Source organism: Dromiciops gliroides, chromosome 2 (genome assembly GCF_019393635.1).
Source record: "Dromiciops gliroides isolate mDroGli1 chromosome 2, mDroGli1.pri, whole genome shotgun sequence".
NCBI lineage: Eukaryota > Metazoa > Chordata > Mammalia > Microbiotheria > Microbiotheriidae > Dromiciops > Dromiciops gliroides.
The window spans coordinates 272,412,607-272,439,712 of NC_057862.1; the positions used below are offsets into that span (position 1 = coordinate 272,412,607).

At 35.5% G+C, this 27,106-nt stretch overlaps 1 protein-coding gene across 1 annotated transcript in view; it reads left to right on the forward strand.

Moving 5' to 3' along the window:
• Nucleotides 1–24,715, forward strand: part of TTC6 (tetratricopeptide repeat domain 6) — a 245,880-nt gene extending 221,165 nt beyond the window's left edge. The window contains 6 exon segments of the mRNA XM_043980656.1: nt 3,422–3,495; nt 9,415–9,625; nt 11,508–11,660; nt 20,019–20,189; nt 21,658–21,883; nt 24,588–24,715. Coding sequence (XP_043836591.1) covers nt 3,422–3,495; nt 9,415–9,625; nt 11,508–11,660; nt 20,019–20,189; nt 21,658–21,883; nt 24,588–24,715 — 963 coding nt within the window.
• Nucleotides 24,716–27,106: the final 2,391 nt, after the last annotated feature.

Consider the following 27,106-nt stretch of genomic DNA (forward strand, 5'->3'; position numbering starts at 1 on the left):
TTAATCTAAGAAGAAAAACCACTATCTCTGAGATAATGTTGTGCCTCCATGTATTATAGCCTGTCTTAGAAGTGTGACATTCAAAATTGGATATAAGAGCATTAAACTCCCCTTTAACGTTTCCCTTTTATATATGTGAGTGTTCTTTCAATGATAGACACCTCAACCCAACTTTGTCTGCCCATCTTATGTGACTTCCATCTTTGTCCTCCCATATATATATATATATATATATATCCCAGACCAGTAAGAGAAAGAAGCCTCTAAGTTTTAATTGGAGAGGGATTACTTAGCTTTTGTTGTTTGCGAATTAATTAGCCAACAAACAGGTAATACTGATTAGGGAAATAGGAAAGTAGAAATATAAATGAATAGTATTAGATCTAAGCTTAGTCTATATTCTTTTATAAAACTCACCGAATCCCAAAGCTACCTCTCAGGCTGAGAACCAGAGTCAAGCGCGTGCTGCCACCGAGGACCAGAACCGATCACCCATGTGATCACGCCAATGTGTGCGAGCCAAGAGAGAGAACTTCCGTTCTCTACTCAGCTTTTTAAGCTCGAGTCCCGGAAGTCTTGCATGCTTGACCACGCTCTCCCAGGCAGCAGCAGGCACATGGCTGTTTGTCACGGTCTCCTCCCCGAAAGGGCGGTCCTTCAAAAACTGGCAGTCCTTCAAAAACCGTTTCAGTAGTATGCGTTCACCTCTATTTTTTTACCACAGAAGAAAGAAAATGTGAACTTATAGGGAAAGTTGTGACCCAGAAAATGGAGGGAGGAATATGGACCCAGAAATCAGAAGACAAAACCAATGGGAAAAAGAACAATAATAGGAGCATTAGGTGATGGAATTGACCCAGATGATTTGGAACACAGTAATTTCCACCATGGCTCATTGATTATGTATATGTATATGTAAATATTATACATTATAAATAGATTTTAAAGATTATATATGTTGTTCTCAAGCTATGCTTTCACAGCTTCCATGTTATTTTTGTGTTTTAGTATTATAAAAGCATTTGGAGCTGTATTCTTTTCTTTGCAGAATTAATGAATTAATACTACAAGGAGGGACAATAGGGAAGAAGACTTGTGAAGGAATTAACATAGAAATTGATTAAAGAGAGAGCTGAAACCTGATACTTGAGAAAGTTTAACTTCATGAAGAACACAAAAAGTTTAAAGAAGGAATAAATAAGATATAGAATACAAATAAGAAAATTAAATAGCAGAATTTAAAGGAAGGGAAGAGATTTATTTAAAAAAATAAAGCAAAAACTATCTCAGGAAAAGGAACAGAAAAAAACTAACAAAAGTTTATCTGAAGAAACGAAAGATTTAGAATATCAAGGTGTAATGATTGGAATGACACCACCTGCTGGAGACTTACTGTAGAAAAGCTCCACCATGAGGTGAAGGTCTCCTCTGAGGGCAAGACCATGTATCTTTTCTTTGGCATCAGGAAGTGATGTTTGCTTGTGGGAGGAAGAAGGGGGAGCCCGGCACTCTGACTCATGCTCTTTCCTGAGGACTCTGGTGGAGAAGGCAGCTAGGAATGCTCTCTCCCTTTAATAGATAGATGAATCTAGGCCTTTCCTTCTCTCTTTACCAAATTCTTATTCTCCTTAATAAATACTTAAAAGTCTAACTCTCGCTAAAGCTTATAATTTATTGGCGACCACTCATTAGATTTTAGATAGCATAGCTAGAATTTTAGTTCTCACAAAGGGAAATAATGAAAAAGGTAGGAATGAATGTGGAATAGCATTTTCAGACTTCAAACTATATATCATTTCTAGATTTCAAATGATCAAGCTTGGCCCCAAAGAAATATGAAAAGCATTTCTTCTTTGCATAGTTGGAGTAATATAGGAGTGGAACACTGCAAATAGTGTCAGACTTTTTAATCATGCTTATTAGTTTTATGAAACATGTTTCCCCACTTTTCTTATTCTTTATGATGAGTGATGGCTCTCTAATAGGAGTAGAGTAGGAATATAATGAAATTGTAATTAATGAAATAGCAAAAGTTATTGATAACTAAAAAGTCATTGATTATATTAAAATATTCTATGGAAGGTTTCGTCTTTGTGGTAGGTGCAAAAAACACAAGATCTCTCTATATTGTCTATAGAATACAAAAACACATTTGATTAGAGTAATAAATACAACCACATAGATTACTATTTATTTTTTATATTTTATATTTTATACTGTTGTATAAAAAAGGAAATGTCTGATCACAAAAGGTTTTCACATTACCATGAAAGATGTATTACACAAGATAAAAATTTGGAGTAGGATTCACTAGAGATAGCAAGACCATCCAGATGTTCCTGTTTGTATATTATTCTGACAACCTCCAGAAAATTACAGGACCTCCTCAATGAGAGGACCATGACTATATAGATAGACCTAAAAATCCATGCATGAAAAATAAAATAGATGAAAAATGCCTAAGGTCTTAACTATAATATACAGCTGAATGGACATTCCAGTGAATTAGTACATCTATGTGTTTAACTGGAACAGGCTCACATGTGGATAGTTAATTCCAGAATTGGATAACAGGAAAAGAGTAGGCTTCATTGTATTTAGGAAAATTTTCAGTGTTTTTAGTGATCCCAAACTGTCTTCCCATCAAAAGACCCCTCTTTTCAATACTGTAGTCCCTCTGGCAAAACTATATGGTTGTGAAACTTGGAACGCTATATTCTTTAGTACAAGGGTCCATAGGTAGATTTCATGGGGTCCACAAAGTTGGATGGGAGTAAAGTACATCTTTATTTTCACTAACCAACCTCTAACTAAAATCTACCATTTACTTCATTGCTAATTTGAAAAAAACATTCTTCTGAGGAGTCATTAGCTTTACCAGAATGCTAAAGGGGTCTACAACACAAAAAAAGCTAAGGACCTCTGCTCTAAGTTTATCTGCAGCCAATGGAGAGATTATAATAGACTGTAATAGGCTCTAATAGACTGTAACACATTTCCAATGATGATCTATGCTGAAAAGTGGTATAAAGGACAACATTGAGGAAATGTATGATCAGAAAAGGAGATGCACTGGTTCAATAGATGGGCAGCATAAGGGCTTTGACTACAAAAAGTCAAAATATTGAGAAAAAAGTCACTAGCATGTTCTCTAGATCTTTGGTAGAACATGGACGAGATGAGAAGACATAGATGGGTTGCAATAAATAAGATACTCAAGTCTGCTAAAATATTTAAATTTATTTTATTTTTATTATTTATTTATTTATTTTATTTATTTTAATTAAAATATATTAAATATTTTAGCAGTTGAATCAGGAATTTTAAAATTATAATTCTATGAGAAAGTACATGTGCATGGTACATGCAGATAATCAAGGTAATGTTGCAAAAATAATGAAAACATGTAAAATCTTTTCAGGATTTTAGGGAAGCAATGCAGATAAATAAAGATGATGCCAGTCTGTTTCAAGCTGCTGGAATTTGCCATCACAGGTAATCAAAGTGATTTATATTGAAACAGAAAGCAAAGTTAGCCAATATTCCCAATGATTTGCAGTTCTATGTGTATATAAGTTGGGAAGTATAAAAAAGGATATAAAAAATGGATTGAGTGGCAGAATACAGAAAAAAAAAGTTACAAAGCACTGTCAAGAAATACCAAGAAAATTCTCTGATGCCTATGACTCAAGGTCTGTTTCTTTATATCTCTTAGCGACATGTGATTTCGTTATTGCTGAACTTATAAATAGACCAAGAGGTGCCCATCTGGATTGGTGGATGGTGTTTCACGTCACTACTCCTTGGTTCCATCATCCTTTGACCCCACTCCCAAGCTCTAAATAGGCAGTTTTAGGTAACTTGATCAACAAAAATAACTATTACCTGTTAATAAGTCAATACTGAAGATGTTTTTACTGATTCAAGAGAATAGCTAATGTACTTGGGCTAGTAGAGAAGAGGAAAGGGGAGTGAAATTTGCATTTATATGGCACCTACTACATGCCAGGTTGCCTGTTAAGCACTTCACAAACACTATCTCATATAATCCTCACAAGAACCCCTAGAGGTAACACTGTTATTATCCCCAGTTTACATTTGATGAAACTGAGGAAGACAGCAGTTAAGTGATTTGTCCAGGGTCACACAGCTTGGCCCTCAGACACCAGGATATGAGACCACATTTGAATTCAGGTCTTCCTGACTCTAGGTCGAGCTCTCTATACACTTAGCCACCTGGCTGCCTCATGCACAATTCCGTTATGTATAGCTTGAGATAGTCATGAAATCCTTTTTCTTATTGCTTCATTCACTGATTCAGATAACAAATATTTATTTATTACCAACTACACATAAAGCATTAATATTAAAATAGAAGATGACTTTAAATTCAGAGATTAGAAGACAATTTGTTTTTAAGAAAGCTAGATATTACTTTTTAATCTTTTTGAAATTAATTTTAATCCTAAAAAAATTTTAAATGATAGGGAAAGGTCTTTAAATATCAAGTTTTGCTGACACTATTTTTGTGCTAAGCATTTTTCTTCATTTTAGGCATATCATAAATTTAATTGATAAATGAGTTCATTAAAATAAGTATATAGGATAATATAACAAATTAATTTAAATGAAAGTTAATAGATATCCTGAGTAATCAGGCCAATTTCTGTTCTACAAGAATCATCAGCTTATCATACATTGTGATATTGATACGTCACAACTTTCTAATATTTTTAGATTTGATTTTCTCTAGTTAATTAGTGCTCATTAAGTTTGAAAGTATAGAAGAAATTCCATACTTTGGAAAAGTGCCTTTCTTTCTACATACTACTTCTTCCCCAAATTAAACAATGCATTTTTTTAAATTTCACCTAGCTATAATTTAGAGCAAAGGTGCAAACATTGTGGGCAGCAAACCTGATTAAAATATAATTGGAAAATATTTTATAAAATAAATAAAAATGCAATAGAACATAATGTTAATGTGTGGTTTTCTAAGTCAATATGCAACCCACAGGGATCCTTATATACAGCTGAGTGACCCTGTTTCTATTTGAGTTTGACACCACTGATTTAGAGGAGGTAATCCAAGGATGAGACCATAATCATACAGGGGAGACTGGGTAACTTGCGACATTTATAGAATTTAAAAGAGTTAAAATAACCTAGGAAGTCAAAGACAATTGTCTTTACCTGTTAATAAGTAATGAAAATAAGCTACAATTATATAATACTATAAAATGTATTCTTCCTGGTGGAACCCAAAATACCTTTTTAAATAAGTGGTTAATCTTACTCTTGGTTATATAATTGAATCTGTTTCCAAATATTAGATACGTGAGCAGAGTTAAACAACATTTGTGATTTCTTGACAATATTTGTGGGTTTTTTGTTTTGAAGTGAAAACAAATGTTTATTTTACAAAGTTTAGAGTTTCTAGGATATCACATTTTTGTTTTATATAAAGAGTGAACACATTCAAGTTTCTATCTCCAAATTTCAATAAGGCTAATATTAGTTTCCAGAACCCTTTTATTATTCTGTTAGACATTTCAAGGGAAGGAAGAAGATAAGGCAATGGAATGAACAAGTAAAGTATGCGACCAGGTCTTTGTTCTAAAAGGCCAATGGTTTCTAGCAGAATCTGCAAACATGTATTTCTGAAAGGAGCCTCAGAAAACATTTAATTCCCTTAACTATGAAAAAAATGAAACAAGCATTTATTATGTATCAACTGTGTGCCAGGCACTGTGCTAAATGCTTTATAAAGATCTCATTTGGTCCTCACAACAGCCCTGTGAGGAAGATACTATGATTATATTACTTTTTCATTGAGGATACTAAAGCAAACAGAGGTTAAGTGACTTGCCCAAGGGTCACATAGCAAGTAAGTGTCTAGAGTAGATTGAACTTAGGTCTTCCTGATTCCAGGAGGCTGACCAAAGTCTTTTAAAACAGAAGTATAACATTTTCTGCATAGTTCCTTATTCATTTTGTCCATCTGCTAATATGACATGAACCATTTAGGTTGTATTGATTTACATAAATATGTGGTTTTAAAGGGGGAAGCTAGGTGGCACAATGGATAAAGCACCAGCCCTGGATTCAGGAGGACTTGAGTTCAAATCCAGCTTCAGACACTTGACACTAGCTGTGTGACCCTGAGCAAGTCACTTAACCCTCGTTGCCCCACCAAAACAAAACAAAACAAAACAATATGTGGTTTTATAAATATTTGACATAAAGTATTAGGGGGGAAATATATTTTTAAATATGATGTCAAAACAAGTGTTTCAAAAGTCATAAGGGCAGTAGATTTAGAACTGGAAGGGACCTTTGAAGGTATGTAATCCAATTACCTCATTTTATAGATGAGAAAACTGAGGCCCAGATAAGTTATAATTTCCCCAAGGTCACACCATCACTGATTTGCATGTTAATCCATCCAGGGATAGTTTGGGATTGAGAGATAAACTCAACTTGATGATTAGTGTGTGTCACTGGTGGGTTCTTCTACCCCCATGTGAAATGAATCATCCTTATCTCTCTTTTGCCTGCAATCATCTATATTGCTTTATAATCATCTTTATATAATCCTTACCATTATAAAGCTTAAAACTGAGCATTGTTAAATACAGCTGCAATAATGAGCACAGAATTCAGTTTGGGTTCTATATATAGAAGGATAGAATAACTGAAGTGACTACATTCTCAAAGGGGGGGAGGGGAAACTGATGATTCCTCTTCCAAAAAATTCATTTTCATATTTAGCAACTGTTTTGATCTGGAGATTTTTATATAGATCTGACCAGATTCTCTTCTGTTGAAATGTAGTTACACCCATAAAATAAACTGTCTTTAAGCTGGTGTGGCTTTATAATTGCTAGTCTAGATTCTCTATCATTAAAAATAAAGTATTCTGGGGCAGCTAAGTGACGCAGTGGATAAAGCATCGGCCCTGGATTCAGGAGGACCTGAGTTCAAATCCAACCTCAGACACTTGACACTTACTAGCTGTGTGACCTTGGGCAAGTCACTTAACCCTCACTGCACCACCAAAAATAAAAATAAAAAAATAAAGTATTCTAAATTCCTAAATTTAGCATAGTATATGTACCACGGTACATGATGGGTGCTTAATAAATGCTAATTGATTGGTGAATTGAAAGTCAGCTAAAAGTCCATTTTTGCCATTTTCGTGTGTTTTAAGACAAGAAAATTTTACAAAATGAGATATTTGATAATTGATAGTATCAATGACCTGTACCTCTCTTCATACACACTCCAAATTCAACTGTTTTTTGGGTTTTTTTGTTACAAAGAAATATGTGAGGGGGCAGCTAGGTGGTGCAGTGGATAAAGCACCAGTCCTAGATTCAGAAGGACCTGAATTCAAATCTGGCCTCAGACACTTGACACTTACTAGCTGTGTTATCCTGGGCAAGTCACTTAACCCTTATTGCCCCACAAAAAAACTCCAAACAAACAACGAACAAAACAGACTAGGCCAAATGGTAAAAGAAGCACAAAAAGCCAATGAGGAAAAGAATGCCTTGAAAAGCCAAATTGGCCAAATGGAAAAGGAAGTACAAAAGCTCACTGAAGAAAATAACTCCTTAAAAGTTAGGATTGGGCAAATGGAAGCTAATGACCTTATGAAAAATCAAGACATAATAAAGTAAAACCAAAAGAATGAAAAAAATAGAAGGCAATATGAAATATCTCATTGGAAAAACAACTGACCTGGAAAACAAATCCAGGAGAGATCATTTGAAAATTATTGGATCATGATCAAAAAGGCGGGGGAGGGGGGCCTACACATCATCTTCCAAGAAATTGTCAGGGGAAATTGCCCTGATTTCGTAGAACCAGAATAAAATAGAAATTGAAAGAATCCACTGATCACCTCCTGAAAGAGATCCTAAAATGAAAACTCCCAGGAATATAACAGCCAATTTCCAGAACTCCCAGGTCAAGGAGAAAATATAGCAAACAGGCAGAAAGAAAAAATTCAGGTATTGGGGAGCATGGTCAGGATAACACAAGATTTAGCAGCTTCTACATTAAAGGATCAGAGGGTTTTGGAATGTGATATTCCAGAGGGCAAAGGAACTGAGAATGCAACCAAGAATCACCTACCCAGAAAAACTTAGTATAATCCTTTCAGGCGGAAAAATGTGAATTCAATGAGAGAGAAGACTTTCAGGCAATCTTGATGAAAAGATCTGAGCTGAATAGAAAATTTGACTTTCAAATACAAGATTCTAGAGAAGCATAAAAAGGAAAACAGGAAAAAGAAATCATAAGAGATAGTTAAAGGTTAAACTTTTTACATTCCTACATAGGAAGATGATACTTAAAACTTGTAAGAACTGTCTCATTATTAGAGCAGTTGGATGGAGTATATTTAGACAAAGAACAGGTGTGAGTTTGATATGAAGGGAAAATATCTTTAAAACAATAAAATTAAGGGGTGAGAGGAATCCATTGGGAGAAAGGAAAAGGGAGAGGTGGAATGCAAGAAAAAGGTGGAAGCAAGAAAAAGCTTATACAGTGGAGGGGAAGGTGGGGGAGGTGCCGAGGAGTGAGTGAACATTACTCTCCTCAAAATTGGCTCAAAGAGGGAATAACGTACACATTGAATTGGGTATAATAATCTATCTTATCCTGCAGGAAAGTGGGAGGGTAAGGAGATAAGCGGGGCAGAGGAGAGTGATAGAAGGGAGGGCAGATTGGAAGAGGGGCAGTCAGAAGCAAAACACTTTTGAGGAGGACCAGGGTGAAAGGACTTAGAGAATAGAGTAAATGGCATGGGGAGGGAATAGGATGGAGGGAAATACAATTAGCTATAGTAACTGTGAAAAAAAAAATTGAAGAAATGATGAGCAGGATGCTCTCAGCAAAACCTGGAAAGACTTACATGAGCTGATGCAAAGTGAAATGTGTTGTATACAAAGTAACAGCAATATTGTAACATGGTCAGCTGTGAATGACTTAGCTATTCTCAGCAATACAGTGATCCAAGACAGCTCTGAAGGACTTATGAAAAATGCAATCCATCTCCAGAGAAAAAACTGGTGGTGTCTGAATACAGATTGAAGCGTGATTTTTTTTTTGGTTTATTTTTCCTGAGGTTCTTTTATCTATTTTCTTTCACGACCTGACAAATATGGAAATGTTTTGCATTTATACATGTATAACTTATATTGAATTGTTTGTGTTCTTAAGGAAGGGGGTGGGAAGGGAGGGAGGGAGGAAGAGAATTTGGAGCACAAAGTTTCAAAAATTAATGTAAAAATTGTTTTTACATGTAATTGGAGAAAAATAAAATTCTAAATGAAAAAAATTTTTAATGTTATGGTTCTGGGGGAAAGATTGAAAAGTAAAATGTACATGCTACAAATTTATTTTCAGAATGGGAGAATTTGAAGAAGCTGTATATTCATTCACTCGTGTCATTGAACTCAATCCTTTTTTCGTGGATGCATATGTTGGTCGGGGAAATTCTTACATGGAATATGGTAATGAAGCAGCAGATAAACAAGCACAAAAGGACTTTATAAAAGCCTTACACTTCAATCCAGCATATCCAAAAGCCAGAATTAGCTTTGGATATAATTTACAGGTAATTACACAAAGGGATACATATTCATTAAACTTTTTCACTGGATATGACTGCAAAGTGAAATGTACTGTATACAAAGTAACAGCAATATTGTAACATGGTCAGCTGTGAATGACTTAGCTATTCTCAGCATATGTGTATATATATATACATATATACATATATATACAAACATATACAGAAACATATGTATATATAAACACACACATACATATGTATATATGTGTGTGTATGTGTGTATGTATGTATGTATGTATTAGAGCATCACAAATTAGTGGCCTAGTATTCTCCTGGAAGCTAAGAACCAGTAGTCTTAAATTCAAGCCTGTTTATCATGAACCTGGATTTTCTTTCCTCAGCTTTTTTCTGAGTTTTTTTTTGGGGGGGGAGATTAGTTTCTTTTTTAAGTTAACCCTTCCGTCCCTACAAACAAAAGATATTTATGTCATATAAAAGAAGCTTTCTAATTTTCATTTTCCAAGCCCTTGCTTCTACAGGTTAAATCTTTTTTTTTCTTTTTAGGGAGGCAATTGGGGGTTAAGTGACTTGCCCAGGGTCACACAGCTAATAAATGTCAAGTGTCTGAGGCCAGATTTGAACTCTGGTCCTCCTGAATCCAGGGCCAGTACTGTATCCACTGCACCACCTAGCTACCCCTACAGGTTAAATCTTAATGGTTTAATATCAACTGGACAGGAGGTCTCTAATGGAGTATCCCTGGAACCTGTGTTTAGCCTGTAGCTGTTTTTTTAGTACTTTTTAAAAATCAGTGATAGGAGGGGCAGCTAGGTGTAGCAGTGGATAAAGCATTGGCCCTAGATTCAGGAGGACCTGAGTTCAAATCCAGTCTCAGACACTTGACACTTACTAGTTGTGTGACCTTGGGCAAGTTACTTAACCCTCATTGCCCCACTCCCTATCCTATCAGTGATAGGATCAAGAAATGGTTGGCATACTTATCAAATTTGCAAATTATAAGAAAGTGGGATGTATATTTAACATTTTGCACAACAGAATCAGGATCCAAAAAGAACTTGAAAGGCTAGAACTATGAGATAAGATTAAAATAAATTAGGATTGATGGTTATGTTGGAGTTAAAAAGAAAAAAATCAGCTCCCCCCCACCCCCGACAAGAAAAAAAGAGTCAGGGCTAGAGAGTTCACTGGAAAAATCTCTCAGAGTTTATATGGATTTTCACTGTTAACATTCTGATATGGAAGTCAAAGAGGTTATTCAAGTAATCAAACAAGCATTTATTAAGTGCTCACTATATGTAAAGCACTGTATTTAGAGCTGACAGTACAACAACAGAAGTGAAATAGTGTCTGCCCACTTATACTCTAATGGAGTAAATAATATGTAAACATTAAAGTGTATACAGAATACATATAAAATTAATAGAATGTAGTTTCGGAATAGAGGGCATTCTTGAAGCTAAATGTAGTTGTATCATTTTATCATGATTTTTCTTCTCTTACTTGAATTTTTTTTCTTTCAAAATATACATTTGAAACACTTATTGTACCATTAATAATATTGAAAGGGGTGGGTTCCCCCACTTAGTGTCTAGGATTTAAAAATATTATCCAAGGACATATGTGTAAATGGTGACTTATATATCAAAATTTGTTTTAATTGATTCGAATATATTTTCAGATGTGACTAGTAAATTTACTTTACTTATTCTTTGAATCATTTAATTTTGATTTAAAAGATAGGGTAAAATTATATCAAATATATTCAATTTATGTGTAAGTATCTTTTTGTTAAAATTTTTGATTGAGGTAGAATTATAAGCAATTATACTAAAATCTTTGGTTTGTTTTGTTGTTAAGGACTATTACTCAGCATATGCATTATGTATATGACATATCATTCCAGGCTCAAGGAAAATTCCAAAAAGCTTGGAATCACTTTAGCATTTGTGTGGATATTGATCGAGGAAACTACCAGGCATATGAAGGAAGAGGGATAGTCTGTCTTCAGATGGGAGATAATTTTGCTGCTATTCAAGATATAAATTCTGCTATAAAGGTAAAATAAGAATATAAAAATGCATTAGTGTAGGTTTGGTGGGACAAGGTTGGGTATCCAAAAGAATAGAGAAAGGGTTTAAGTGGAAGAAACTTCACATCTCCCCTCTCACATAGTCACCTCCCAGTTCAGGCCCTAATCACCTCTCATTTGGATTACTATAATAGTTTTCCAATTATTCTCCTCATTTCTAGTCTCTCTCTTTTGTAATCTGTCCTCTTCAAAGTTGTCAAAATAATCTTCCTAAAGCATAGACCATATCATTCTCCTGTTCAAGAATATGTTCTAGCTCCCTACTGACTCTAAGATAAATCATAGATTTTAGATTATCTCAGCTGAGTACCTAAAAGTCCTTCACAATCAGGTTACTTTTCAGACATTTCAATAATTTCTCTTCATTCACGCCATATCTCTGCTAAACTGGCCTGTTTTCTACTTCCATATCACTTGCCCCTATATATGTGTGTAGGTTGTTCCTTCATAATTTTGTACCAGAACCAACAAAATTTTAACTACTATGATGCTTTCCAGTGATGTCATTTAGATCCACTTCAAAAACAAAGAACAAAAACCAACCAACCATTCTCTGTAGTTTCTATGACCCCCTAATATTATGTATAAAAGAATATGGTTTGGGATTTTAGGATTTTTTAACCATGAATACTATCCTTTCTCCCTTTGAATTGATGTTGTTTGTTGTAGGATATATAGTTATATTAATAAATAAGGCCTTTCCCAACTAATAGAATTGTTGTGAGTCAGTTTATTCACTCATCCCTATGGAATCTGGTTTAGTATTTTGCATGAAAAATTTCACAGGAAAAAAAAACATAAAGACCTTCAGAAGGCCTTTGGTTCTTCAAAGCCCTTCTCCTGGTACTTGTTGATAATCAGCATACATCATGGAAAGCAAAACCATCTTCTCAGTCCCTCAAGCTCACAACCTAGGAATCATCCTCAACTCCTCACTATCTCTTACCCCCTTATCCAATTTGTTTCCAAGGTTTGTTGATTTCATCTTTGCAACATCTCTCCAATGTCCCCCCCTTCTTTTCTTGGACACTGCCACCACTCTGATTCAGGCTCTCATTGCCTCATGCCTATTACATTAACCTGCTGGTGGGTTGGTTGGCCTGTCTCAAGTCTCTCCCCACTCCAAACCATGCCCTATTCTGTAACTAAAGTGATTTTCCCAAAGCACAGGTCCAACCATGTCACTCACCCACCCCCTACTCAATAAACTGCAGTCCTTACCACTTCCAAAATCAGATACAAAATCTTCTGTTTGGTGTTATAACCTAGCCCAGTCTTCTTCTCCTCCTCCTTCTCGTCCTTCTTCTCCTCCTTCTCCTCCTCCTCCTTCTTTTTGAAATCACATGAGTTTTTTAATATTTTAATAAACATTTTCATTTAAAGTTTTTGAATTCCAAATTCTCTCCCTTCTTTTCACTCACCCCCACCCCAGGCAGTAAGCAGATATAGGTTATATACATGCAATTATGTACAAGATTATCATATTAGTCATTTTGTATTAAAAAGTCAAATAAAAGGAGAAATGAAAGAAATAAATAGTGAAAAATAGCATGTTTCAGTCTGTGTTTAGTCCATATCAATTCTTTCTTTGGAGGTGGATAGTATGCTTCATCATTAGTCCTTTGGAATTGTTGTGGATCTTTGTATTGCTGAGAATAGTTGTCATTCAGTCATTCATAGTTCTTCATTGAGCCATATTGCTGTCACTGTGTACATCTTTCTCCTGGCTCTGCTCACCCAGTTCTTTCTGAAATCATCCTGCTTGTCATTTCTTATAGCACAATTATATACTATTATCATCATCTACCACAGCTTGTTTAGCCATTCCCCCACTGATGGACATTCCTTTGATTTCCAATTCTTAGCCACCACAAAAATATTTGCTATCAATATTTCTGTCCAAATAGGGCTTCTCTTTTTGGGGATGTCTTTGGGATATAAACCTAACAGTGGCGTTGCTGGATTAAAGGGTATGCACAGTCCCATAGCCCTTTGGGCATAGTTTCAAATTGCTCTCCAGAATGGTTGGATCTTTTCACAACTCCTCCAACAATGAATTAGCATCCCAGCTTTCCAAAATCCAATATTTTCCTTTCTTCTTACATTTGCCACTTTGATAGGTGTGAGGTGATACCTCAGAGTTGTGGGGGGGTTTTTTGTTGGGTTTTATTTTGTTTGTTTGTTTGTTGTTGTTTTTTTTTAGTGAGGCAATTGGGGTTAAGTGACTTGCCCAGAGTCACACAGCTAGTAAGTGTTAAGTGTCTGAGGCCGGATTTGAACTCAGGTACTCCTGACTCCAGGGCCGGTGCTCTATCCACTGCACCATCTAGCTGCCCCCCAGAGTTGTTTTTAATTTGCATTTCTCTCATCAATAGTGATTTAGAGCATTTTTTTCATATGAGTATAGATAGCTTTGATTTCTTTGTCTGAAAACTGCCTGTTCATAGCCTCTGACCATTTATCAACTGAAGAATGACTTGTATTTTTATAAGTTTCACTCTGCTCTCTATACAGTTGAGAAATGAGGCCTTTATCAGTGATACTTATCGCAAAAATTATTTCCCAGTTTTCTTCTTTCCTTACAATTTTGATTAGCCCAGTCTTCTTACACCTTACTCTCTACCACATAATCTCATCCAGATACTGGCCTCCTGGTTATTCAATGAACAAGACGTTGCAACTCTCAAGTCCCAGAGTTTTCTCTGGTTGTCTCCTATACTGGAATGTTCTCGGTCCTCATTTCCACCTACATCTGTCTTCCCTGGGCTTCCTATAAGTCTGAACTAAAATCCCATCTTTTACCAGAAGCTTTTTTCCAAATCCCTCTTAATTTTAGTGTCTTCCCTGTCTTATTTACTTCCTCTTTGTAGGAGACATATTTGTTTGCTTCTTGTCTCCCCCATTAGGTTATGAGCTCTTTTGGAGCAGAAACTGTCTTTTTGCCTCTTTTTTGTATTCCCATAGCTTGGCACAGTGTCTGACACATATTAGGTGATTAATAAATGTTTATTGACTAGAAATGACTATCCCTTAAGTGTTAATTGCCCTTTCTTACTGCTTTCACCTCATAAAACCAGCCAAGTATCTCTCCCTCTTTGCTCAGTAATAACCTCATAAATAAATTTTCCACTGGGCCAAAAATGTCCCATGCTACATTATATCATAGAAAAGACTCTCTGTGTTCCTCTCTTTAGTTAGCCTGGAGTTATCAAGGAATCAGTGCCTTGTTATTATCCGCTTTCCACCTTCCCCCATCCAACCAATCACCACTCTAAGAGATCCCAAATTGTAATAGTGAAACAGATAACAGAAAACAACTTATACCCTACCAATCACCACCCTGGAATCCTCCCCCCCAAAAAAAGCATCCCTAACAAATTTCAGATGGGGTTTTCCTATACAAAAAATGGAAAGCTATCATTGAAGCTGCCTTACCACCCCAAACTGGGGAGTTACCACATCCTCATCCCAATCTGAATGTAAATTTGGAAACCCATAATAACCTACTCCTATCTCTAGCTAATTATAAAGAATACCTTAAATAAATCTCCTTTGGACATGTAAATATTATATATAGTTTTCCTTTTCCCTGTCACCATGTTGATGCAAGTTTACTACATTTTACTTGTTTAGAGTGGCATTTGAAATGAAAAAAAAATAAGCAGAAAAAAAACAGATCAAATCTCAACTTTTTCTTTTCAGACTCCTCAAACTCAAGAAACCCTCATGCCAGTTGCTTCAGTGAGAAGCACTAACGTAGCATTCCCTTTTCACCTCCACCTGTTAGAATCCTGACTTGATTTAACTTCACTCCATCCCATTTAAAAGTAATTACTTTTTATGTTAGAATTCTTCTTAATTGAATCAATCAATCACAACTAAGTGTAGACTCAGGATTATAAATGCTATTCACATCCAGAGAAAAGAACTGATGATGATACAAATGAGACATACTATTTTTCACTTTTTTTATGTTTTTTTTCTTTTGGTCTGTTTCTTCATTCACATGACTAACATGGAAATATGTTTCATATGATCACACATATCAAACATCAAATTGCTTACTGTCTTAGGGAGGGGAAGGTGATGGAAGGAGAGAGAAAATTTGGAACTCAAAAATATTTTAATGGATGTTAAAATTGTCTTTATATGCATTTGAGGAAAATAAAATGATACCTCTATTTTTAAAAGGAAATACAAGATTTAATTGTCTGGGTGGTGGGGAAGAACTAAATTTGAACAAGGCCTGTATACAATGGTGTACTGGTAAATATTTAACAACTGACTCTTCAAAAAATGTACTTACAACACATTTTTAAGTTTAATTTTCATTATTAAGATTTTTCTCCATCACTTTCTTAAGTCTATAAAATCAGCAAAAAATCAATCAAAACCTTGATTTTCCAAGGTATAAATGCTCACACTGAAAATTTAACAGTTTAGGTGTGAGCTGTCTCCAGAACATCCCTGCCCCCTGAAATAAATCAAAAGCTTTCAGTGAGGGTCTTTTTCACACATAATTCTAATGTAACAGGGTGGAAAGAAGTGTTCCAACTTACTGCTTAGCAGGTAGGATAAGGCTTCAAACCTGACTGAAATTCTGGGATTTGGAGAGAAAAAGGAAATTGATAAGAGAGGAAGAAGGGAGGAAGAGAGGGAGAGAGAGCGTTTTCTGCCTGTCCAAAGAGGAACTGGAATTATCACAATCTTTGAGAGGGGAGAAATGGACTTCCAATGGCAGCAGGAGACTTTCAACTTGTCTGCAACTTTCTCATTATTCCTTTAATTTGTTTCTTTTTTTCTTTTTTTTTTTTTGTGGGGCAGTGGGGGTTAAGTGAATTGCCCAGTGTCAAGTGTCTGAGGTCGGATTTGAACTCAGGTCCTTCTGAATCCAGGGCCAGTGCTTTATCCACTGAGCCACCTAGCTGCCCCCTAATCTGTTTCTTTATCTTGATTCTGCTTAGTATAAAATCTATAACTGATCATGATTCATGGTCATGTACTGCATTGTCTATTTTTTTTCGATGTGATATCATAAAAGGGGAAATGGATGTTGGTAACTAAGATGCACAGAAATTTAAAAATGGTCAGAGGACAAAAACCAGGATTTGGTTTTGACCTGCGAGCTACAAAGCTATATACTTGAGATGATTTTATTTTTATTTTTAAGCTCTCTGGATTGATCCATTGAAATCCTAGGCTAATGAGAAAATTATTGTTTAGCCAGGTGAGGCTGCTCAAATTGTAAATGCATTAGAATCTGCAACTTCTGATATGATGAGACAGAGAGGATTTTGAAGGAACCATAAAGAAGGACATTACCCCAGGATCACCTAGTGTGATTTGGGATGAATCATCCCCTCCTCAAATTCTTATGAAAGAAAGGAATCAGTCAGCCAACATTTATTAAGTTCCCACTATGTGTGAGGCACTGTATTAAGCCAGGAGATAGGAAGAAAGGAAAGCTAGGAGTAAGAAGAGAGTGCCAAACCAACTTTGCTCCATAGTGATACCTTCTCATTACCCTAACTCTAGACTGGAGAATGCACCTATAAAAGGATTTACATGGTACGTACAATGGACTATCAATGAAGTTAGTTAATTAGGAATGGGAACCTTTCAAGAATGAATTTCTAAAGACACAAAGAGAAATAACCCTCATGAAGAGAAAACTGAGGAGACCCCTTATCTAAAGACACCTATATAAATGCACAGGGACTCCAGACCAGCTTGGATTTTTAAAAGATGCATAAAACAGTAACAGCAATATTGTTCAATGAAGAACTGTGGGTGGCTTAATTATTCTCAGGAAGACAATCCCAGAGGACTAATGATGAAGCATACTATCCACCCCCAGAGAAAGAAATGATATTGACTGAATACAGACTGAAACATGCTATTTTTCACTTTCATTTTTTCCTTTTTATTTGAGTTTTCTTGTACAAAATGACTAATGTGGAAATGTTTTACATAATTGAAAAAAGACATAAGATGGAAACAAAGTATGGTATAAAAGAATAAAATAACAATTCTGTAAAAAAAAATAGCATTATGAAGGGGCAGCTAGGTAGCGCAGTGGATAAAGCACTGGCCCTGGATTCAGGAGGATCTGAATTCAAATCAGGCCTCAGACACGACATTTACTAGCTGTGTGACCCTGGGCAAGTCACTTAACCCCAAATGCCCCCCCAAAAAAAGAAAAAAATACTATTATGAGGAATATATCTTGGAATGATTGAAACTAATGAGGATTACTAGGAGCAACAACAAAGGGGTTTTGGTTTTTTAAGTACTATGTTAAGAAAAATAGAAGAATAAAATTAGGACTATTGCTTGGGGTAGATGGGATGATAACAGAGAAGGTAAAGCTGAACATCAGCTTTTAACTTCATTTTCTCTCTGCCAAGTAGAATTATCTTTGGAATGGAAAGAACCGAACAAAAATAATGAATGTGGAAGTGAAACCCAAGAAAAACTTCGCTGCCCCCAATGTGTTCAAATTACCAAAGTTATATGAACTACTTCAGGGTTGTACAGATAAATATTTTTAACATGGAAGGAAGAAGGGAAGGGAAGGGCAAAGGGAAAATGTACTAAGGACATACTTTCTGCATTATTAATCTTTTCTTCATCACTTTAAGCCTAAGCAATCAACAAAACAAATCAAGCCCTGATTTGTGGCATTTGCTGATTTCCAAGGTATAAATGTTCATAGTAAAAATTTAACAGTTGGCTCTCTTGCTCCAGCACACCCCTGAGTATACATCCTAGGGTTCTGAAAGAATACGATAATTATTGAACCACTGTTAGGGATCTTTGAGAAACTGTGGAGAACAGAAAAGGTACCACAGGACCAGATAATTGAAAATGTAGCTGCAGTTTCCCCCAAAATGTAGGACAATGATCTTGACCTTGATTCCTAGCAAAATTCTAAGATACATTATTAAAGAGATCATTAATGAAGATCTAGTAAATGAATACATATATAGAGATAGCTATACCCATTATATATGTATATAAATATATATTTATATATTTTTCCATATTTTTATACTCCACTAAGAATAGATTATCCCAGATTAACTTCTTTTTATATGGAATTATTAAAATGGTTGCTCAAAGAAATTTGAAATATTTAACAAAGCCTGGACAAGATTTAGCCAAACAAGATGGAGAGATATGGACTAAACTATTGTCTGTAGTATATAATTAGGTGTAGAGTCATGGCTAGTCAGCAATTCATCTGAAAAAAATCTGGAGATTTTAGTAAACTACACTAGTATGATTTGGCAACCAGGAAGGCTAATTCACTTTGCATCTGCTACCCTGCGTGGTTTCAACTCCAGGGAACAATATGCCCCTCACAGGATAATCTCATTTCTAAACCCCAGCATGCTAACTCAAGCCTTGATGGACACCACCTCTCTCAGCCTCCTCTCCCCTCTGATTGGAACGTTGGAGGGTGGAATAATAAACTCCTTCCAATGACTTCCTTTATACAGATCAGAAACTGGACTCTCCCCTCACTTCACTCTGTATCTGCTGACCTGCAGGGCATCAACTCAATGGAACAAGATGCCCCTATATTGGTTACCCCCTGGTGTCTCAATTTTCCCCCTCTCCCACCTCCTTTGGTGTGTTATCTCCCTCTTTAGATTGTAACCTCATTGAAGACTTTCTTTTTATTTATTGTATCCCCAGTGCTTAGCACAGTTCCCAGCACATAGTAGGTGTTTAATCAATGTTTGTTGGATTGAATATAGTGTTAGATTCCAATAAAAGAGTTTTAGCTTTCAGAAATAGGAGATAATAGTCCCATTGTGTTCTTCCCTAGTCAGACTAAATCTCAAAGCTTCTGTTCTAGGAAGTAGTTTATCAGAAGGACAAACTAGAGAACATCCAGAAAAGGAGAACTACCATGAATAACATGAGGGTATTTTTGACCCAGAAGAGAAGATTTAGGGGAAAGATGATAGTCTTCAAGGATATGTGAAATAGGCATTTAACTTGGCCCTGAAGAGAACTAAGAGGAATGAATGGAAATTATGAAAACAAATCTAAGCTTGATGTAAGGATAAAATTGCTAAGAAAGCTATTCAAAAGTGGAATTGACTAACTCAGGTGGTCATCAGTTCCCCCTCACTAGAATTCTTTGAGTAAAAGCTGGATGAACGCTTCTTCCAACAAATTTATTTCCTAGTCATATTTAAAAAAAAAAAAAAATCTCTCCCAGGGCTTGTTTTTTGCAAAGAATGAAAGGGTGAAAAGGTGAAAAGGTGAAAATGTCATTCTTAAATGTGAAATATTCCTATTGTTGTCTTTCAGATTGCTACTTCTGCAGAATTTTTAACAAATCGTGGTGTTATTCATGAATTTATGGGTGAGCGGCATATTGCTATGAAAGACTATCAGGCTGCACTTTCTATAAACCCTGAGTATTCTCTGGCTTACTTTAATGCAGGAAATATCTATTTACACCACAGGCAATTTTCCCAGGTAAGATAGTTATTACCCCATCCCCCCCCCAAAAAAAAAAACTTTTTTTTCTTATCAAAGATGTAGTCACTCTTTAGCCATTCCACTTTCACAATCTGGCTACGAATTACTTTTTACAACTTTATTTCCCATGACACCCTTCAAAAGCTAGAGAATTATAAGCAGACAAAGATGAGAACCTCTTTGAAGAAGATGGGTTTTCCATTTTGTCCACAAGCTGACTTCTATATTTCTGTTAATGATAACAATTCTTTCTTAATCATTCTGTTAGCCCAGGAGCCAGTGTTTCCTCTCTGGGCTGTACTATCTGCATTATCTTAAATATAAGGGTGAGGCTGATTGATTTACTCAACCCATCCCATTTTAAATGAGTGATAAGAGTCCAATCTCATTCATAAACCTTAGAGTATGTGTGCAAAGTCTTTGAAAGTCAATTAATAGGGAGCGGCTAGGTGGCACAGTGGATAAAGCACCGGCCCTGGATTCTGGAGTACCTGAGTTCAAATCCGACTTCAGACACTTGACACTTACTAGCTGTGTGACCCCCATTGCCCTGCAAAAAAAAAAAAAAAGTCAATTAATGAAATTAAATTATGCCAGACAGGAACTTTGAGAGATTTCATCATGCTCTCTGGGTCCAGTATAAAAGCTGGACCTGGAATCAGGAAGTTGAAACAAGTGGCCATGCATTCCAGCAATTCCAAAAGAAGGAATTTCTTAGGGTAGGGATGGGCAGTGGGGAAGAAAAGGAAAGGCTTGGTCTTGTATGAAAAATGAAAAACAACAACGAAGAAATAAAAGCAATTATTAGGAATGATTTTACCCAACTATATACCAGTAAAGCTGACAGGGATAAATATTTATTAAAATGTAAATTGCCCAGAACAGGAAATATTACATTTAATAACCCTATCTGTGAAAAATAAATTGAACCAATAAATGAACTCCCAAAGGGAAAAAAACTGGACCAGATGGAATTACAAATGAACTCTATCAAACATTTAAACAATACTAGCAAAGAAGTTGACCAGACTGAATTTATACCAACATTGCAAAGCTGATTCAATGTAAAGAAAGCTCTAAGTATAATTAACAATATCAAAAAGAACAAAAATTAAAGCACTGGCCTTGGATTCAGGAGGAACTGAGTTCAAATCTGACTTCAGACACTTAACACTTACTAGTTGTGTGACCCTGGGCAAGTCACTTAACACCAATTGCCTCACTAAAAAATTTTAAAAATTTAAAAATTAATATTCATCCATGTATATTATCAGCTTTACTGGTTGGGTAAAACCATTCCTAATAATTATTTTTATTTCTTCTTCCTTGGTTGTGAATTCATCTTTTTTCATTATTCATACTGGTAGTTTGGTTTCCTTCTTAAAAAAAAAATTACCCAATGGCTTACTTTCTCTCCTTAAGAAAGAAAATGCTATATAGCCTCTATTATCTGTGTATTTTGTAGGCCAATGACTTCTACTCCAAGGCATTACAATTTGATCCACTAAATGACTCTGCAGTATTGAATCGAGCTATCACAAATATAATATTACAGAAATTTGAAGAAGCAAAAGAAGATTTTATAAAAGCAGTTAAACTCTGTCCTTTTTGGGCTGCAGTCTATTATAACAAGGCACACTTACACTACAGTTTACAAGAATATGAGACAGCAGAAGAGGATATTACTAAAGGTATATACTTTTTTCTTTTCTGATAAAATCGAGGTGATTGATATGTTTGAAATTAGGTTAAAAGCAATCATTTAATTACCCAAGAAAATGACATGAAATTTAAAGTATAAATAGTATTAGTTCTATAATTATATCACCAGGCTTCTTTCATGTTAACTTCTTAATTCAAAGAGTCAACATGATGAAACATTTATAGTACTTTTAATAATTGAGCCTGCATAAATTCTTGCTTTGATGTCTCATCATGGTGTTGAGGTAATTCTGGGTTCTCAAAGTATACCAACAAAGTTCAAGCTCTGGTTGGTTCTACCATATGAGAAAAGTTTTTAATGCATTCCTAAGTATACTGCCCAAAGACTAGCATCACTTAACATGCAAACACGCATTTCTAATGGGGGACAGCTAGGTGATGCAGTAGATAAAAGCACTGGCCCTGGATTCTTGGGGGCCTGAGTACAAATCTCACCTCAGACACTTATTAGCTGTGTGACACTGGGCAAGTCACTTAACCCCAATTGCCTTAAAAATCCAGGTCCATTTCCAGTCATCCTAATGTATATCTGGCCATTGGACCCAGATAGCTCTGGAGGAAAGAGAGTGAGCTTTGGTGACCTTGCACAGCCCTCCCTCACTTAAATGCAATTCATTGCAAGTCATGATATCTGTTATGGTCCTCTTCAATAACAAAGGACAAACAACAACATCTCTAATGGATTGGCCATGTGGTGATAGAATTTTATGGTAATGACAATCCACTGAAAATATTAATGTGCCCTCAGACTTTTGTGTTCTTCTATTGTGTCTGCATTGGTTATGTCAAAGTGGCAGAAAGGGGAGCAAATGGTGCAGAGTCACTTCCTTAAATAATTAAATGTTTGATCCTTGTCCAGTAACCAGAGACCATAGTACTGGAAACTTATAAATTTTGGCATTCCCACTATGAGTGAAACCAGAAAACAAAACGAAATGATAGCTAAATGGAAGGAGGGATCACAGGTTCTCTCTAGAAATAAGCAATTAAAGGAATTTATATAACTGCATTATAAAGCATCAAGACACATTATTGCATGGAATGATTCACTATCTTGTATTGTTCATGATAAATAGTTTGTAAGAAGACTGCCATGGGGGCGGCTAGGTGGCTTAGTAGATAGAGCACTGGCCCTGGAGTCAGGAGTACTTGAGTTCAAATCCATCCTCAGACACTTAACACTTACTAGCTGTGTGACCCTGGGCAAGTCACTTAACCCCAATTGCCTCACTAAAAGAAGAAGAAGAAGAAGGAGGAGGAGGAGGAGGAGGAGGAGGAGGAGGAGGAGGAGGAGGAGGAGGAGGAGGAGGAGGAGGAGGAGGAGGAGAAGGAGAAGAAGAAGAAGAAGAAGAAGAAGAAGAAGAAGAAGAAGAAGAAGAAGAAGAAGAAGAAGAAGAAGAAGAAGAAGAAGAAGACGACGACTGCCATGGCAGTTATACACCAACATGATGGCATTTTATCCATCAGCATTTATATTGCAGAGGATGAGGAGATAGAGAATTTATATGAAGAATTTTTCCTTTTTCTAAAAAGCTATTGATGCCCTTGCCTACTTAATGGTTTCTGTTGACATTATCATTGGCTCTTATTTTCACATGCAGCTTTCCTAGGACTTGGAAGGAAAGACATTTTAAGCCAGAATAATTAAAGTATCCCCATTAATTTTGGGAAGACTTAAACTAGACATCAAACTCACAAAGTGACCCTACTTCAATTGATACTTTATGTTTGTTGAGAAGTATAGTTACCAGTGGATTCAGAAATAATGAAATTTTGAGAAGGGATGGGATGAGGAGAGCTGGGCAACCAGAAAAACAAATTTCTGCTTTTCCCCTGAGTTTGCTTGTTATATTAACTTAATAGTCACAGAAACATCCATAGGTAGGGACCTTCATAATAGTCTTTATTATTTATTTTTAATTATTGTGAATTCCCAAAATATTTGATATACCATTATTCAATTTTAAGTAGAAAAAATTCAAAAGCAAATATAAATTACTTTTAAATTAGCCATGTCACTGTACCCTCAATTAGCAGATGGCATAGGGCGCTATTATATTGAGCTCATTTTAGACTTAGTATAGGCTATTCTTCCCAAAAAAATTATATCTTTTTGAAAGTAAAATAATGTGTTGCTATTCACTAAGAAAAAACACTAAATATGGAAAGTACTTGGGTTTTATATAAACGTAGGTTTTTTTAAGCATATACTTTCTTTACATAACTATAATAACTAAGACTTGAAGTCACAGATAAGCATCCTTTATCCTTTAAGCTATTTCTTAAACCTCTCCATATTTTTCATACCCCCAAAAACACCTCCTTAAAGTTTTCTCATTTTAGGGGCGACTAGGTGGCGCAGTGGATAGAGCACCAGCCCTAGAGTCAGGAGGACCTGAGTTCAAATCCAGCCTCAGACACTTAACACTTATTAGCTGTGTGACCCTAGGCAAGTCACTTAACCCCAATTGCCACACACACACACACACACACACACATACACACACACACACAAAGTTTGCTCATTTGCTCAAGAAGCAAGTATCTTCATCCTAAATCAAATGTTAGATTTTAAAAATCTGTAAAGCATTAATTTATAGTTCCCTAAAAATGACACAATTTTTAAATTAATGGAATAAAATAAACCTTGAAATGTATTGTTGTCTTTTGCAGCCTTGTCATTACAACCTAATGATCATCTGGCATATAAACTTCGAGCAGATGTTCGTGGAAAAATGGGTTTGATTGAAGAAGCTCTGCAGGACTATAACCAATCACTCGACCTTCAAGAACTTGCTTAAGTTTAGACTAGATTAGATACGCAATGCAAAGTATTGCAGAAAAACAACAGTATTTCTTCTTTAAGCTGAAATCTGTTTTTGAAAAGAATGAAAATAGTATCTCTATTGATTTTTAAACTCTCCTATAATTATCGAAAAATTAGCATCTTAATATTTATTTCATCCTGTGATTTTTAAATTACTAGATTATCAGCTGCATGTATTTGGCCAGCCCAAACAATTGAATTTCCTGGTAGCTGTCTCTTGAAAAAAAAATACTAAAATTATTAAAGTAGTCTCTTCAAATTAAGAATTACTTTTCGAAGTAGTAATATCTACCATATGGACACAAGAGAAAAGTGTCATATCTTAAAGAGCCAAATAGTAATGTTTTTAGTAGAGTCCAATTTTTTAAAAGAAAAGTGAATTTCCTGACTAAAAAAAAGAAATGTGTTTTAGGAAATTACTTTTTTCTTATTCTCTGCAATGATGTGTATTATATACATTCTTTCAATGGCAAATGTATTTTCCAAATGTACTGCTTTAAACAAATTTCTCCTTGAACATGCTAATTTATAGAGGCATTCTCCTGATCAATATACATTTCTTAAGGGTGCACATCCCCTATTTCAGACATCCTAGTGCCATGAAATATATCATATAAATATTTTCAACATCAATACTTAATCTCCCTGCCTTGAGTGTGTGTGTGTGTGTATGTATATATATATGTGTGTGTGTGTGTGTGTGTGTGTGTGTGTGTGTGTGTGTGTGGAGAGAGAGAGAGAGATTTGCATCTGAACAAGCACTTCCCAATAATGGACCATTTCTTTCACTTAGAAAGCCTTTTCTGAAATTAGTCCCTAAGAGGTTCCCCACAGTCTTCTAGGAACATCCTTTCACCTTATTGACGAAGACAAACTTGCTACTCTTGCAGTGAGTTTTATTTCAACCCTCACAGTCAATGAAGCATGAGACAAATGTTAAAATTCCTTTTCTACCTCCCATTTTCATTTCTACTGGATTATATCCTCCCCACCTCAAGTACCTGATCTCACTTGAACTCATCAACATTCTTAAAGGAAATGATGTTCACCCACTTCCCATGGTAGTTAGCAGATCATACCACGTGGCAACATGAGGAAATAGATTTTAGTTTTCCTTCTTTGTGGAAATGCTTCTTGTTTTATGTTTCTTGTCTTAGTATATCTTATCAAATCAATAATGCGTCTATTCAAAACAGGTTTTCCATTTGTTGCTAGTAGGAGTGAGTCAACTCCATTACTTTAACTGCTGATTTCCAGGCGTGTGATTTGGCAAGGTATTACACAAAGATAAGCAATTGTTATTTGCAAATAGTATAACTTTTGCTTTAACTGCTGAAAGATAATGATTATGACTCAAGCTATGTTGTAAAAGAAGAATGTTCAAGCTATAAAAATATATCCAATCATGGCCTCTTTAGGAAATAGATATCTAAATGTCTCAGCAGATCTTATCCCTTCCTGTGACCTCCAACACCCCCTTACTAGCTCTCTAAGTGGTTTCAGATTTGCCATCTATTTGTTGAGAGTATGTCTGGGGTATTTGGATTCTTGGAAGAATTGAAGTACATCCATGAAACCCTGATTCTGAAGCTCTCTTGCAATGTCAAACATTCTGTTTCTAGGGGGTTGTTTTTATATACATATAGTACAGTTCAGTAGGTAGCTAAGATACTCATAAAACTCAGAAATGGGTTGGATTAAACCAGCACCAGGTTTCCATAAAGATTTCCATAAAGTCAACCTTCAAACCTTGAACTTTGGTTCAAACCTACACATCGTTTTTACCTTCTCCGTTATAAACTTGAACATTAGAACCCAAATTAATTGAAATAAACTATATTAATGGCATGTTAGTATTGTAGGTTTAATGGGGAAAAGGCAGGAAAAGCAAAAGTTTTGTTCAATACATGTAATCCCAATGAACTGGCAAAGAAAAGTAACTTTTTTCTGATGGAATTTACAAAATGTGTTAAAGAACAAATAAGCATTAAAACTCTTTTCGACATTCATATTCTCTTCTAGTCTTTCTTAGGGGCACATAATACAATTTTACATTTTTTAAATATCTGTATAAATTATCTTGTGTTCTGCTATTTTCCATTAACCTTATTCATTATAAAAATTTCTGTGTCTGTTATAGTCCAAATCATGTCCTATGTTGACGTCTCCTTGTTGCATGTGGGTGACCTTGAAAGCTATGCCAGCTGAGCACAAGCTCTGGCAAGGACTTCAGGTATAAGTTCAGGAATAAACACTTTGTCTGCTGCCCTAGGACCTGCCTCACTAAACATGGATAGGCTCAGTGCCAACAGGTTGGCCATGAGAAATTGGAATTTTGTTAGCAACAGAAATTCACAAAAAGCCT